At 50.0% G+C, this 14,251-nt stretch overlaps 2 protein-coding genes across 6 annotated transcripts in view; one reads left to right on the top strand and one right to left on the bottom strand.

Annotated features, from left to right (window-relative positions):
- Positions 1 to 772: 772 nt before the first annotated feature.
- Positions 773 to 5,521, bottom strand: SRR (serine racemase). Its single transcript, XM_038376147.2, is given in 10 exon segments — positions 773 to 966; positions 968 to 1,018; positions 1,020 to 1,093; positions 1,543 to 1,664; positions 1,667 to 1,745; positions 3,135 to 3,209; positions 3,422 to 3,541; positions 3,637 to 3,740; positions 4,404 to 4,536; positions 5,216 to 5,521. Coding segments are annotated over 10 exon segments (996 nt in total). The 5' UTR covers positions 5,384 to 5,521; the 3' UTR covers positions 773 to 896.
- A 1,227-nt stretch (positions 5,522 to 6,748) lies between these two features.
- The window catches only part of SMG6 (SMG6 nonsense mediated mRNA decay factor), a 158,824-nt gene continuing 151,321 nt past the window's right edge, over positions 6,749 to 14,251 (top strand). For 3 of the 5 annotated variants that reach the window (XM_038375280.2, XM_038375278.2, XM_038375277.2), the window contains exons 1-2: positions 6,749 to 6,868; positions 10,571 to 12,341. In XM_038375280.2, the coding sequence (XP_038231208.1) occupies positions 6,775 to 6,868; positions 10,571 to 12,341 (1,865 nt within the window). In that variant the 5' untranslated portion in view covers positions 6,749 to 6,774. Of the gene's footprint in view, positions 6,869 to 7,780; positions 7,833 to 10,570; positions 12,342 to 14,251 lie in introns of those variants that run through there. The other 2 variants (XM_043499160.1, XM_043499159.1) reach the window with 2 other exon arrangements.

Here is a 14,251-nt window from a genome sequence, read left to right as displayed (position 1 = left end):
GGGGGGGGGGTGGCTGGATCGATCGAGTTATTGTGCACATTGGGCCTGCAGGCTTTGTTCATTCCCTCCTACCAGGCTAGAAGCTACATGAGGGATTCTGTGTTTTGCCCCCTCCCCTGCCATTTGTATGTAACTTGAGAACATAAAAACATAGGCTGCTATACGGCATCAAACCAATGGTCCATCTAACCCAGCATCCTGTCTCCAATAGTGGCCAGTACCAGCGCTTCAGGGGCAGTGTGCAGAACTGGGCAGTTGGAAGTTTATCCACCCATCTTCCCTTCCTGACAGTCAGAAGTTTAGGGTTGCATCTCTGACTATTTTGGCTAATAGATAAAGGATAGATCCCTCAATGGTTCTTTCTTCACTGAACCCAGTTATACTTTTGGCCATCAACATCCCATGGCAATGAGTTCCACAGTTTAACTTGCCATTGTGTGGAAAAAGTACTTCCCCTTGTTTGTATTAAACCTGATGCCTGTTAATTTCATTGGTAATGGTTTTCATATTGTGCAAAAGGATCAGTAACATGAGAGCACAGGGGCAGACTTTACCATTATCTCCTGCTGCTGAACACAAAAGTGCTCTCTCCAAGCAGCCTGGACTTGGGCCCCAGGCAGGGGGCTAGCTGCATGAAACTCATTCCAACTGCCTGCCTTAGGGAGGCTGTGAGACCAGCTCTTTGGCTCCATCCACCTATACCAGGTTAAGAGCAGCACCAGCTGCTCTTTGAGATTACAAGGTTTCCCCCATTCCTTAGAAATCACAATCCTTTTTTGCTCATGTAGTGATTTTTATTACAATAAATCCCAGAGGCCCCACTGTGTAAACTCAGCACCAGGCTCTAAGAAACAGCCCAGTTTCTCACTAATGGGAGAAGTGGCTCTAAAGGCTGATCAGTTTCCATTTGCCTTGTTGCCAGGTGGGCTGAGCCAGGCCAGGGAGCCTAGGTCTACGTTTCCTCCACACGATGCAAATATTCTTCACTTCCTGGGAGACTGAGCGAAACTGCTCAGAGCACAGCAGCCACTCCCACTCCAGCTGTTGGCTCAATAAGCAGCTTCATCCTCTCCCACACCAGCTGCGTTGCTTGCTGGTGGGGCAGAGAGAAGAGCTGTTACTGCGCTGGTAAATATTGTTCTAAGCCTTCGGGGCACCCTACTGCTTACAGTGAGGGACTGCGCATGATATACGTCCCTTTTCATGGAGCTTGTGGGTGATGCTTTGGGGAGGCATAGGCCACAGCTGTGGGCATCTGTTGATACAATTATGGGAAAAAGGCTGGGACCCTAAAGTGACAGACAGCTGGGGCTGCTCCTGCCACATGCTGCTGCTGTGGACCTGAAGAATGCCATGGAAGGAAAGGGAGGAGGCCCAGCCTGCTCTCAGCCAGCATAGCAGAGAGCAATCATCTTTGACAGGGATCACAACTCCTGCTTCATGCTACAGCATGGGAGGGCAAGGTGGTGGAGGGAGGACAAAATGTGTGAATGGAGGCAGCTGGGCTGTAACTGCAAGAGGGTGCTTAGAGTTAATGCTTACCTGGATCTCCTCCTCTGTGACTGTCAGCACATCATCCACCAAATCCTTAATGATGGGCCAGGTGTTCGGTCCAATGCTGGTTTTAACACTGTCTGCTATGGTGTCTGGGGGGTGGAGGTTAGTTCCCCTGTCACCTTTGACCTATAGCAGTCATCTGCATTGCAGGGTTCAGTAGCATATACTCTTATGTCTGGTCTCAAAGCCTGCCCAAAGGAAGAGCAGGGGATGAGTTTGGAACTTGCTGGTGAACATGGCAGGCCAGACCACCTCATTGTGCCTTAACTCCCATGTTCCATAGCAGTTTTGGCTGGGGCAGGCCTTTTGCCAGCCAGAGCAATCTTCTCGAGCAGAGCGTGTCTGGTATTTGCTGGTGTGAAGAATCAGAGAGCAACCCCTGTTGAGCCAGGAGCAGGTTCCTTCATCTACTGTGGGCAGAGAATGAGCTTCTCCTAAGGGCAACTCATCTCCTTACATATCTATTCAGGGGATACCATCATAGGGCCTAATCACATCAGCCACACTATCAGAGGCTCGTTCACCTGCACATCTACCAATGTGATATATGCCATCATGTGCCAGCAATGCCCCTCTGCCATGTACATTGGCCAAACCGGACAGTCTCTACATAAAAGAATAAATGGACACAAGTTAGACGTCAAGAATTAAAACATTCAAAAACCAGTCAGACAACACTTCAATCTCTCTGGTCACTCGATTACAGACCTAAAAGTGGCAATATTTCAACAAAAAAAACTTCAAAAACAGACTAATGAGAGACTGCTGAATTGGAATTAATTTGCAAACTGGATGCTACTAAATTAGGCTTGAAGAAAGACTGAGAGTGGATGTGTCATTACATCTATAAACTATTTCCCCACATTTATTTTCTTCCCCCTCACCACACGCTGGTCTTCACATGTTCTTGTCAACTGCTGGAAATGGCCCATCTTGATTATCACTCCAAAGGTTTTTTTTCCTCTCCTGCTGGTAATAGCTCACCTTACCCGATCACTCTCATTAAAGTGTGTATGGTAACACCCATTGTTTCATGTTCTCTGTGTATATAAAATCCCACTACTGTATTTTCCACCGCATGCATCCGATGAAGTGAGCTGTAGCTCACAGAAGCTTACGCTCAAATAAATTTGTTAGTCTCTAAGGTGCCACAAGTACTCCTTTACTTGGCATTGCAACTCAACCCTGAAGAATGACTGAGCCCAGCTCTCCTCAGGCTGCCAGTATCTCCCATTTGCCTCTGTTCCTGTGGGAAGTGGCACCATTTTATTCTGTATTGTGGCATGACGCTTAAACTAGAATGTGTGTCAGCTGCTGTGATCTGTCCTGGTTGCTTTCATTGCAACCTGGACCTGCAGGGGGGAGTGTTAAACTCTACAGTACCTCCTGATCCAAACATAGGAAGAGAGAAAGAGTCAACGACAAATCCAAGCTGCGTGAGAGACTCCCGAGTTCAGGTGCTGTGTGAATCAGAGAACTTCCTCCTCACAAGGTGAAATGCCCATTTTGGGGCACCAGTAACTCCCCAGCCCCCCCATTCCTAAGGAGAGATGCAGCCAAAATAGGATATTTCTTACCTTGACAGCCACTGCTATTCCAGCAACCATCCCTTCTCCTCCAACGGGAACCACCAGTGCATTTACCTGGGGTACCTAGCACAACAGAGACCAAGAGAAACTCTCAGTCTTGTGACTGCTCTCAGAACCACAGACGTGCTACAAAACAGCTCACTTCCTGGAGGCTGGCTCTTAGTCCTGATGGACTAACTCTGGCTGCCCTGACCTCTGCAGCAGGAGCAGATGTGTCCCCCTGGTTGTTCTCTCGTGCCTAATTTGAATAGTGCCAGGAGAGGAGGTCTCCTCACCTGCTGCAACACCTCCAGTGCTATAGTGCCTTGGCCTGCAATCACAGCAGGATCCCGATTTGGGTGCACCATCACGCCTTCCTTCTCCTGAACTGTCTGAGCTGCCACCTACACTCGGGACTGGGGAGACAGACCAGGCACAAAAATTGTTAATGTCCCTATGTGTGAGCAAAGCCAAAGTACCCTGCCGTGTTGCCTCCCTTCCTCCCCATTACCTCATCAGTGGGCTCACATAATATCAGCCTGGCTCCATAGGAGCAGATGGCAGCTTTCTTACAGAGTGGCGCTGTGCGAGGCACCATGACATAGGCAGGAATCCCTGTGGAATGAAAGGACTGGACAATGATGGGGGACTGGTCCCGGGGCACATCCCCTGCTCTGCTGAGTGGGTCAGACAGACATGGAGCAGAGGATACCCCCGTGAGAGAAAACCAACTCAGATGCGACCAGGCCCTTTGCAGGTAATTTCGCCACGGTGGTGCGTGCGAGAGAGGGATGTGAAACTGCATTAGAGCTCAGCTGCACCCTGTGCTTCTGCGGTGGGAGTTCCTGGCTCTACCAGCACTAGCCTGTGGATGCATCCAGCCAGGGAAACACTCGGCCCTGCTGGCTAACAGTCCTGTCTGGGATTAACCCATCCAGCTGTGTGGCAAAGACCTGGGGCTTGCTTACTCCAAGGAATCCCCATGTGTAATTAAGTCAGGCAGGAACTGAACTGCAAGTATGGATGGTGAGCCAGCTGTGTGCTGGGAGCCCAGAGCTACCCCTTGACTTTCTGCTCCCGAGCACTGACAGGCTTCCCCTGGGATAAGCAGCCACCTCACTGGCAAAGCCTCAGCTGCCAGCTGAAAGACCTGAGCAAAGGGCTACCCTTTCCTTATTGTTCTCAGCAGCTCATTTGCTTCTGGAGGAATGAAGGGGCAAGTGAGAAGCCCCCAGCCCCACATGGTAGCGCATGGCTAAAAATTTGGCTCCCTGTTACCTTCCACTTTAGCTGCAAAGGCAAGAGCTTGGCCATGGTTCCCACTACTGTGTGTCACAACAGCCTTGGGCTGCTCTCTGTCACCCTGGGCTGCACGAACCAGACTTCTGACGGCATTCAGTGCACCACGGATCTGGGGAGAGACCACAGGTTGTGTGAACCTGCAAAGGAGGCAAAGCCTCAGCTCTCCATGTTCAGATGGGGCAGGGGCTTGCTGCTTCTCTAGATCCCAGCTGTTGTGACCTAGCTGAGGGCAACAAGGGGAGGTGGAGAAGCTGCACCCCTGCAACCTTTTTAAATGATTCTTTCCCCAGCAAGATGGCAGCTGTGGAGAGTGAATGTAGATGTGGATCCCTAGAACCATTCCAGCACCAATGCCAGCTTCCCTTCTTCCCCCTTAGCCCCTAAACTGCAGGAACCCTCAGTCTATAATGGTCCATTTAACCATCTCAGTTCCAGTAGGAACTGGACAGGGGCCACCAACCTTGTTTCCTGGGGGTAGAGGAATGGTAATTTCTAGTTCTTATTGCTCTGGGACAAGACTTGAATTGTGTCCAAAGCTGCCAGGGCCTGAGGGCCAGCCTGCCATTGGACTCATACAGCGTGTTCTGCAGCATTTAAGTGCTGAAATCAGTGATTCTCCCTTTGTACAGATGCTAATGGTGCACCGTCTTGTATTTGAGCTATTGCTTCTCAAATCCAACCCCTGGTCGGGCCCTGTACCCTTTCCTTTGAGCTAGCAGAGCTAGGCAGGAGGGTGGGTCAGGCTGCTCCTCCTCTTGCAATGTGTGCCATTACTGTGTCAGCTTTACCTTAAAGGAGCCAGTCTTCTGGAAGAGCTCACACTTGAAGAAGAGTCTGTGGCCAGCTAACTCGTCTAGGCTGGAACTGGTTAGGATGGGGGTGAGGTGGATAAGGCCATGGAGACTTGACTGTGCAGCTTCAACATCCCCCAGTGAGATGCAGTACGGAGAGGACATGTTCCATAAGCTGAGGAGGGGAAGAGAGAGAGGCTGGAAACACGTTCTACTGCTGGAGAGAGCCTGCCTCACCAGGCTCTAAGTCATGGAAGGGGATGAAGAGCAGAGAGAGTCCCAATGCTCCACTCTGGATCAGTGGATCCTTAGCTGTGTTGGAACACGGCTTTGGGCCCAAAACACAGGGTGGGTTAATTTTTAAACACTTGACAAATTTGAAATGTAAAAGGAAAGGCCATGAAAGCAATTTTGCTGTTTGGTTAGGACGGTTGTCACAGAAGCTCACGGCCTGCAGCTGTGCACTAGGGCCTGAGCCAGCTCCAGAGATGTTTGTGTTCTCAGTCTGGAGTGAAATGAGCCAGCTACTGCGATGGCTTGCATGCAGGGAGGGTGTCACAAGATTACCTTTCAACAGCTGAGTGGTACCTCCCATTCCCCTTTCTGTGAACCCTCAATGTAAGCACCAGCTCTATTTGAATAGCGTTTACCTATTACAAGCAGGTTTCAGAGTAGCAGCCGTGTTAGTCTGTATTCGCAAAAAGAAAAGGAGGACTTGTGGCACCTTAGAGACTAACAAATTTATTAGAGCATAAGCTTTCGTGAGCTACAGCATTGGATGAAGTGAGCTGTAGCTCACGAAAGCTTATGCTCTAATAAATTTGTTAGTCTCTAAGGTGCCACAAGTCCTCCTTTTCTTTTTGCTATTACAAGCAGGTATTTCTGTTTGTGGAGCTGGGAGAGAGAAGCATTGCTCCGAGTTTAGCGGGCCCAGCGCTGCCAGTGCCCTTCCCGAAGCCCTGTGAAAGAGGAAACACAGAGAGATGGAAAAGGACTAGAACTGCAGCACGGGGCAGAGGGGCGCCCAGAGCCCCTGTGAGCCCTCGAAGGACGGTGCAGCGTAGTGCACACACCGGCCCGTTTGCAGCAGCCCGGGCCCTCACCCATGCGCTGGCAAGACGAGGGTTCCCCGCTGGCGCTGGCGCTGGCGCTGGCGCGACGGGTGCGGATCCTGCCCCAGCGCTAGAGTTGTAACGAGGCGGAGAGCGGCATCCGCCTTCCCGAGCCCCTGCGCCGTCAGCTCGTAGCGCCCGCAGACCGGGGCCGGCCTCAGCGTGGCCTGAGCTTCGCTGGGCGTTAGAGGCCGGCCGGCCCCTAGGGGAAGGGGACCGCGGGCGGCGCCGCTGCGCGGGGCGGCTCCGGCCGGGCTCTGCGGAGCCCCCGTCAGGCCCTGCCCGCGGCGGGGGGTTCCGTGGCGCGGCACGTGGGCGCAGGGGGCCGGCCGGTTGGCGCGTGCGCGTTAGGAGCGGAGAGTTTGGGCCCGCCCGGCTGCCGTCCGCCCCCTCCTTCGGGAGTGGGACCGTAGGGGGGCGGGGCGGGGCGGGGCGGGAACGAAGATGGCGGCGGAGCTGGAGCGGGTGCGCGTCTCGGCGGCGGAGCTGAGGGGGAGCCTGGCGGCGTTGGGGAGGGCCCCGGGGGGCGGGGGCCGAGGTGAGACTTCAGGGGCTGGCGGGCTGGGCCCCTCCCCAGTAGAGCCCCGAGCCCGGCCCCTTCCCGGCCCCCGCCGCCGCGCGGGAGCAGCTGCGGCCCGCGCTCGCCTGCCTCGCGCGGGAGCCGGGGAAGAGGCGCCGCGTGCTGCTCTCCCGCGAGCTCCGGGCGGCGTTCACGCCGTTGGCTGCCGTGACTCGCCTGAGCCCGGGCGCCCGGAGCGGGTCCGCACCTGCCTCCCGTCCCCGCCCGCTGTGGGGGCTTCACAGTCACGTGTCATTTGGGACGAGAGACCCGGCGACCCGGGGGATGAACTGACTCTGCACGGAGCATGTCCAATATGGACAAAGTAAACAAACTGAAAACACAGAAGAATCTCGGCCCCCACCGCCCCACGCTCTGTTTTAGGAATGTGAGGTGCTACGTGTAACCATAATAAACAGTTTTGTGACAGAAGTGTGATTTTACATTGATCACCTCCTCTCAAAATAAAGTGTCCTTTCTCTGCTGGGTGCAGCTGCTTAGTTGCAGAGCCTTGTTCTGGATCTGAGTTGTTTATTTCCACTGCGGGGCTACTGGACCGCAGCTCTCTGTGCTCTAACTTTTCCAGTTCTTTTTGCCGTTTGGTTTTGTCATCCTATGTGAGGGCCACCTCTCCATTGTTGGAGTTCAGTTTGTACCAAAGGAGTACCCAGCATTGAAATATGAAGGGCACAGAGAGGGGTCTTGAGTTTACTTGACGCTCAAGTCCAGAAAACCTCTGTACATGCTGAAAAGAGTCTGTATTGGGCTGCAGCTAGCCCTAAATGTGTGAAAACTGATAGACACTTTCACTCTTTGGGCCAGAAGTAGCTGCACAACTTGCCTGTAAGAGTTTGTGCACTCCCTGTTTGAGAAACACTGTTCATGAGAAGTTAAAGTCAATAATCCATGTATTTTATTCTGAAAGCTGCATGTCATAGCAGCGGTATATTTGCATTCTCTTAAGTTCCTTCTGTTTGCTTCTAAGTGCAGAGCTTGCTTAGTCTGTGCTGCTGGCCAGTAGTGACCAGTTACATTCTGCGAAGCTCTTGGCCTGCGTTCTCATTTTCTTTGCTGGGTTCTTATGTTGTGCTCATCACTGCTGATCTCCATTTTATTGCTGGTGTGGTTCATCATCCATTTGATTTTGCTGCATGGCTGCCCCTTAATGCAGCAGTTTCCCAGAAGTGTCTGACTATAGCACTGCAGATAAAATGAACGAATGCCAAGAATTCTAGTCGCCCTCTCTGCCATTTTCTTCTCCATCTGCATAATGGGGTTAGGTCTTACCTGACTCATAGGGACAGGTGAAGAGGGAGTGGGTTGTGAGAGTTAATTAATTGTTTTTTACAGTGCTTTGAAGATGAAGAGTGCTAGATAATTGCAAAGGAGTACTAAAGGCAATCCATCCCATCATCACTGCTTTCAGGATGCCCTTCTCTGTTTGCTGCCCTGCAACTATTCTTGCCTTTTGCTATTGTCAGGTAGCAGGTGTAGCAGGACTTGAAGGATTCTGTCTTGGCAAAAAGAAAAGGAGTACTTGTGGCACCTTAGAGACTAACAAATTTATTAGATCATAAGCTTTCGTGAGCTACAGCTCACTTCATCGGATGCATTTGATGGAAAATACAGAGGGGAGATTGATATACACAATCTCGTATCAATCTCTTATCAATCTCCCTTCTGTATTTTTCACCAAATGCATCCGATGAAGTGAGCTGTAGCTCACGAAAGCTTATGCTCTAATAAATTTGTTAGTCTCTAAGGTGCCACAAGTCCTCCTTTTCTTTTTGCAAATACAGACTAACACGGCTGCTACTCTGAAATCTTTCATGCTTTCTGTGTAGCCTGATATCCAGAGCATCTCAAAAATTGTCTGTAGTTTCACTCCTCTGTAAAACACTTTGGGATCTACTGATGAAAAGTGCTATATACAAATTAGTTGTTGTTAGTTGGATAGCATGTTGGCCCACAAGTCATTTCCCTCTGAATTTCTTGACTGGTTTTGAGCCAGCTAATGTGATCAGCAAGGCAAGTGTGTGTCCGGGTTACAGAAATTTGCTCTGAGCTATTGTGAGCAGAGTAGAGGTTTCAGACTGTGAATGTTGGCTTCACAGATGCCGAATTTTTTGTTATTCAAGGCTGCTTGTGATGGAGATTTGGCAGTGGGTTCCCACAGCATAGAAAGCTGCACTAGCTACTTGTTGATTATGATTATATGCTGTAGTTTCCTGTAAGCTATCCCAGGTATTGCAGCTGTCAAAGTTAAAGCAGTGAGAGTCAGGACTGCTGCATCTCTTCCTATCTATCCTCAAATTATTAGTCAGGGTGTCATTGAGATTCATTTGAGACTGATCTAGAAGTGCAGCCGCTACCTTGACATCCTCATTTCTCTCTGGTCTCTTTGACAGCATTGTTGTTTGGTTATAGTGAAAGCAGTTTAATACTACATGGTTTTATGGTGGTGTCACAGCAGTCAAGCTACTTCTCTTAGGTTGTGTGGAGGATAAAATCCTCCAAGGAGAAACTGGGAAGCTGAAATTCTAAAATTAAGTTTCATGCAGCTAGACAAACTGTGCCCAACTATCTAGAGGACAAGTATCTTCAGAAAAAGTCCACCCTCACCACTCCCATTTCAGAAGCTTCTCCCATCAGTGCTCTGTCGTCATGGATGCAGTTTATCCAGTGTTCTAATGACAGAAACCTCAGAACTGCCTCTGAGATGCCTTTGTTTGTTACAGTCAATGAATTGGTTAGGCTGCTGGGACTAGATTAGTGAGAGAGGATCTATAATCTTCAGTATGTTTGCTTCAGAGCGAGGTGTGTTCTTGCTTTGAGCGATTTCCCTCTGCTAGGGAAGGCCTATTGAGGCCATCTTAGTGGTGGTTTTCAGTTGGTAAGAAGTAGAAACCATTCTATAATATGGTGTAAAACCCCAGCTGAAGATACAGATTTAATAAGAATAATGTATAATGCTGCTGCATGTGATGACATTATTTTACATGGTGTTTTTCATTTCAATTATGTTATTTTAAGTACTTCTAGTATTAATATCATTACAGAAAGAGAAATTTAATGAGTTGTGGGCTCAGGAGAAAAGAAGTCTTCAGTGCTGAGTTGAAATGGGATGTATGTAAATGAGGCAGGGAAGGTAAAGGGAGCTGTTCCAAATGGCAAGAGCTGCAGAGGGAAGGCACACGCACCACCAACAGGCAGATCAGGGGATCAGAAAGTGAAATCAGGAAAACAGCAGCAACAAAACCCTTAGCTTGCACTCTGCTCTGAGTCTCCCAGTGTATCTTGTCTGTTTCTTAGCTCGTAAGCTGCTTGAGGCTAGGGCTCTTTTGTACATGTGTTCTGTACAGTGAGGGTTACATTGGAGGTGCTTAACAAATAGTAATAATATGTATCCTGAAATAAGGCCATAGGCTCAGAATCATAGGCTTCCGCTCTGCATCCTGCTCTTGCATTTCTCACTCCTGCTCTGTGTGATTTCACATAATACCCAGATAAAGAACTTCAGCTCTGATAGTCTCAGTTTTAAAACTTCTGCCCCTCTTGGAGCCACCCTGAGACCATTAAAGACACTTCACATTTCTCCATTGTTTCTGTGTGTCTGACTCTTGTCCTGCTTTGCTGTTCCATAACTGGAATAACCTCCGCCTCTTTATCTCTTCTTTACAGAGAACATGAAGGAACTGAAGGAGCCCAGGCATCGTAAAGATAACCGGCGTCCAGACCTTGAAATTTACAAGCCTGGCCTCTCCCGGCTTAGGAACAAACACACACTATTAAAACAGGAAGCCTCAGCGTATGAAGGGACCGGATCTGAGGAATCCAAGGATGAAACTGCTAGTGACAAAGATCCTGCTGTTACTGGAGGGAGATCTCCGGTCACTGGAGATCTCAGCAAAGGTGACAGCCAGAAGCAGAATGGTCCCTCCCAGGGAAATGGAGAGATGGAAAGTAAAGCTGTTTTTCAGAGCCAAGAGAATTCGGATAAACACTCTGTCCCAGATGACTGGTGTCCCAGGATCATCAGGAGAACCAAGAAGCCAGACCAGCAGATCTATCAGCCTGGGAAACGCCTGCAGACTGTTGCCAAGGAGGCAGCCAGCCAGCCAGCCAATGATAAAATCGTCAGTAAGATGGAGCAGCTGAGAGTTGAAGGAGATGAAGAGACTGAAAGGGACATTGGGAAAGGCAGCAACAGCAGCAGGACTAAACTGAACAAAGAGGAGAGGGAGGGAAGCCTGACTAGTGAGGTAGTGAAAACCACAAGGGGAGAAAAAGGAAGGCGGGTAGAGCGGGCTGACAGGGTCAGGAAATCAAGTGATGACTTGATCACTGAGAAGCTGGGATCTACAAAGCGATACTCCCGCTCTGACAAACGGAGGAGCCGATACCGCACCTGTAGCACAAGCTCAGCAGGGAGCAACAACAGCACAGATGGAGCCCCACTGGCTGATGGGGCAAAGAAGCGACAGGAGCGGGCCAAAGAGAGAAGCCGTCCTAAAAAACAGCTCTCTGCTTCCTCCACTGACTCTCTAGAAGATGACAAAATTGGGGAGACAGAAGCATATGGCTCCAGCAGAAATTCAGAGAGAAAGCACCTGGAGCAGAGCCGAGCTTCTAAAAGTGAGAGTGAGTGGAGCAGCAATGGGAAGGAGGTCAAGGGAGCCCTGCACGTCACCTTTGACAACAAGACCATGAACAGAGACATTTGTGTGGTGCAGACGGACAAGAAAAAGCCTCCCAAGTCTTTTAATGTAAGTGACTCCATAGAGGCTGTGGAGGTGAAGGGCAGGGAGCCTCAAGGGAGAGGCCGTGGGATTCTCATCCTGCCTGCCAACACAGACCTCTCTGCCAGTGCTGCAGGCTCTCCCGAATCTACTCAGTCTGGGCCCAGGCTCCTGCTTGGTAGTGGTGGCAACAAGGGGTCCAGAGGCAGGAGCCGTGGAGGCATCATGCGCAGGTTGTGGGATCCAAACAACCCGGACCAGAAACCTGCTCTGAAGAGCCAGACCTCACAGCTTCATTTTCTAGATACTGACGATGAAGTGAGCCCCACTTCCTGGGGGGATGCACGCCAGTCCCAGGCCTCCTACTACAAATTTCAGAACTCTGACAACCCCTATTATTATCCCAGTCCAAAAAGCCAAGGTACTCAGTATCCCTATGGAGGATACTCTTTGCAATATCAGATGGGCCCCAATAACAGTGTTTACCCAGGAGCTTACTACCCCGGATATCCAGGCCAGTCAGGGCAGTATATCTGCAGCCCCCTCCCCTCTACCCCTTTGAGTCCTGAGATGGAGCAGCAGATGAGGAACATACAGCAGCAGGAACTCAGCAAACTCCTTCGAGAGGCTGGGAACCAGGAGCAGCAGCTCAGCAACCTGCTTTCCAGAGACCGCATCAGCCCTGAGGGTCTTGAGAAGATGGCACAGCTGAGGTTTGAAGCTTTCACTTCGGGCTATGCTGTGTTGGGCTGGGGGAGGGGATGAGCTACAGCATCAACCCCCTTGGGTAAATGTTTGCAGAAATACCACCCTCAAATGTTTGTTCTGTCCTTGGGCAATTGCTTGAGAGGGGCTGGTGGTCAGGCCACGGCCCAGCTACGTGATGGGGGGGGGGGGGAAGGACCTGGCTGCCTAGCTTGTGACGAGCCATGCTGCAATTGTGCTAAAGGGTTTGTGTGTAACTGAGTGAAGAAAACCCAGGGAGAACCTTTGGTTCCACTGGCTGTGCAGAAGCAGCCTTGTAAATGAGTAGGTGGCCTGACATTGGAAAGGCACAGGCAGTAGCTCTCTGGGCTGGTGGCTAAGTCTCAGCATCTTTTAGTTAGAGAATCTTATTGCTACGTGGAGAGGAGAGGGGTGGGGCTGCTGGAGTGGCTCCTGGTGCTGGAGTGTTTCCTGGCCTGGTGGTGGCTGGGAGCTGAGCGACTGCAAGCCCTGGTGTGCTTACATGCTCTCAGCCATTCTGGTAAGACGACTGTGTCCCTGGTTTCTGTCCAGCAGGCTTTTCATTCCAATTCTGATCCACAAGACAGCCTGTTAAATTCATTTACTGTCTGTTTGATTGTGAACGTCTCCAGGCAGGGACTACCCTTCTGGTATTGTTTCTGGGGGATTCTGGTGCTATATAATGTAATAATGTTAGCAGTTTTAGAACTGAGTAGATCCTCTCACTGCTGACACAGTTAAACTCTGGTTTCAGAGTAGCAGCCGTGTTAGTCTGTATTCGCAAAAAGAAAAGGAGTACTTGTGGCACCTTAGAGACTAACAAATTTATTAGAGCATAAGCTTTCGTGAGCTACAGCTCACTTCATCGGATGCATTTGGTGGAAAAATGCAAAATTTGTTTTTTTTTCCACCAAATGCATCCGATGAAGTGAGCTGTAGCTCACGAAAGCTTATGCTCTAATAAATTTGTTAGTCTCTAAGGTGCCACAAGTACTCCTTTTCTTTTAGTTAAACTCTGCCAGTGGGAATGGCCTGATGCTGCCACATAGTGAGGAAGAAATGAAATTGGCACCCTTGTGTGTAGTTAGCTTGATGACAGCAACAGCTCCTTTTCTCCAGCTTCCGTGTTCACTCAGTGAGCTCCTTGTTTCCAGGGCTTCTCTGGTGACTTGTTTTCATAGCTGACAGCAGCAGGTTCAGCAAGTGAATTAATTTCTAGACCTGTTACCTGTTTTTTGGACTCTCACAATCCAAGCTCCATGGAGGGACATGACAGGACTTAGCTATGTTTTTCTGCAGACAGCACTAGATATTCCAGGACTTCTTAAAGGGCCATTCTTGAAACAGCAGTTGCAGCAATACCTTATCTGTTGTCAAACTGCCTGAAGATGCTAATGGTAATATGTACATGTTTCTGGGCCAAGCACCCCAGCTGTACAGCCCACTTGTGTGCAGAAAAGACTATATCAAACATTTGATGGTAGTCCAGGCTGTCAATTAGAAGTGTGATGACAAATTACAGTGCGCTTCACAGAGAGCGTACGTAGGCTATCAGCAGGGGCACATGGTCATGTGTCAAGGAGAATGACTGTACATGGGTAGCCTGGGAGTGTGGCGGCTAGAACAGGATCTGATTGGGAGTCCTAGCCAAGGAGAAGAGATGGCCTGGATCACTCTGTTGTCATTCTTCCAGCTGAGTGTTTTCATAGGCATCCTCCCTGGGAATCCCTTTACCTGTATGTTGTCAGGCTTCCCTGACTTGGCTGAAGTGTTGTAGCTTCATGTTTACCAGTCTCGGGAGGCGCAGGAAATGGGACGGTTGGTCTGAAGGTTGCTGCTGTTTTGTGGTTCAGAAGGCTGTATGGAAGTGCTTCAGGTTAGTAGCCAAGAACCACAG

Source organism: Dermochelys coriacea, chromosome 17, assembly GCF_009764565.3.
Source record: "Dermochelys coriacea isolate rDerCor1 chromosome 17, rDerCor1.pri.v4, whole genome shotgun sequence".
Classification (NCBI taxonomy): Eukaryota; Metazoa; Chordata; order Testudines; family Dermochelyidae; genus Dermochelys; species Dermochelys coriacea.
The sequence above is the reverse complement of the archived record's forward strand: the minus strand, read 5'-3'. Positions and strand labels throughout refer to the sequence as shown.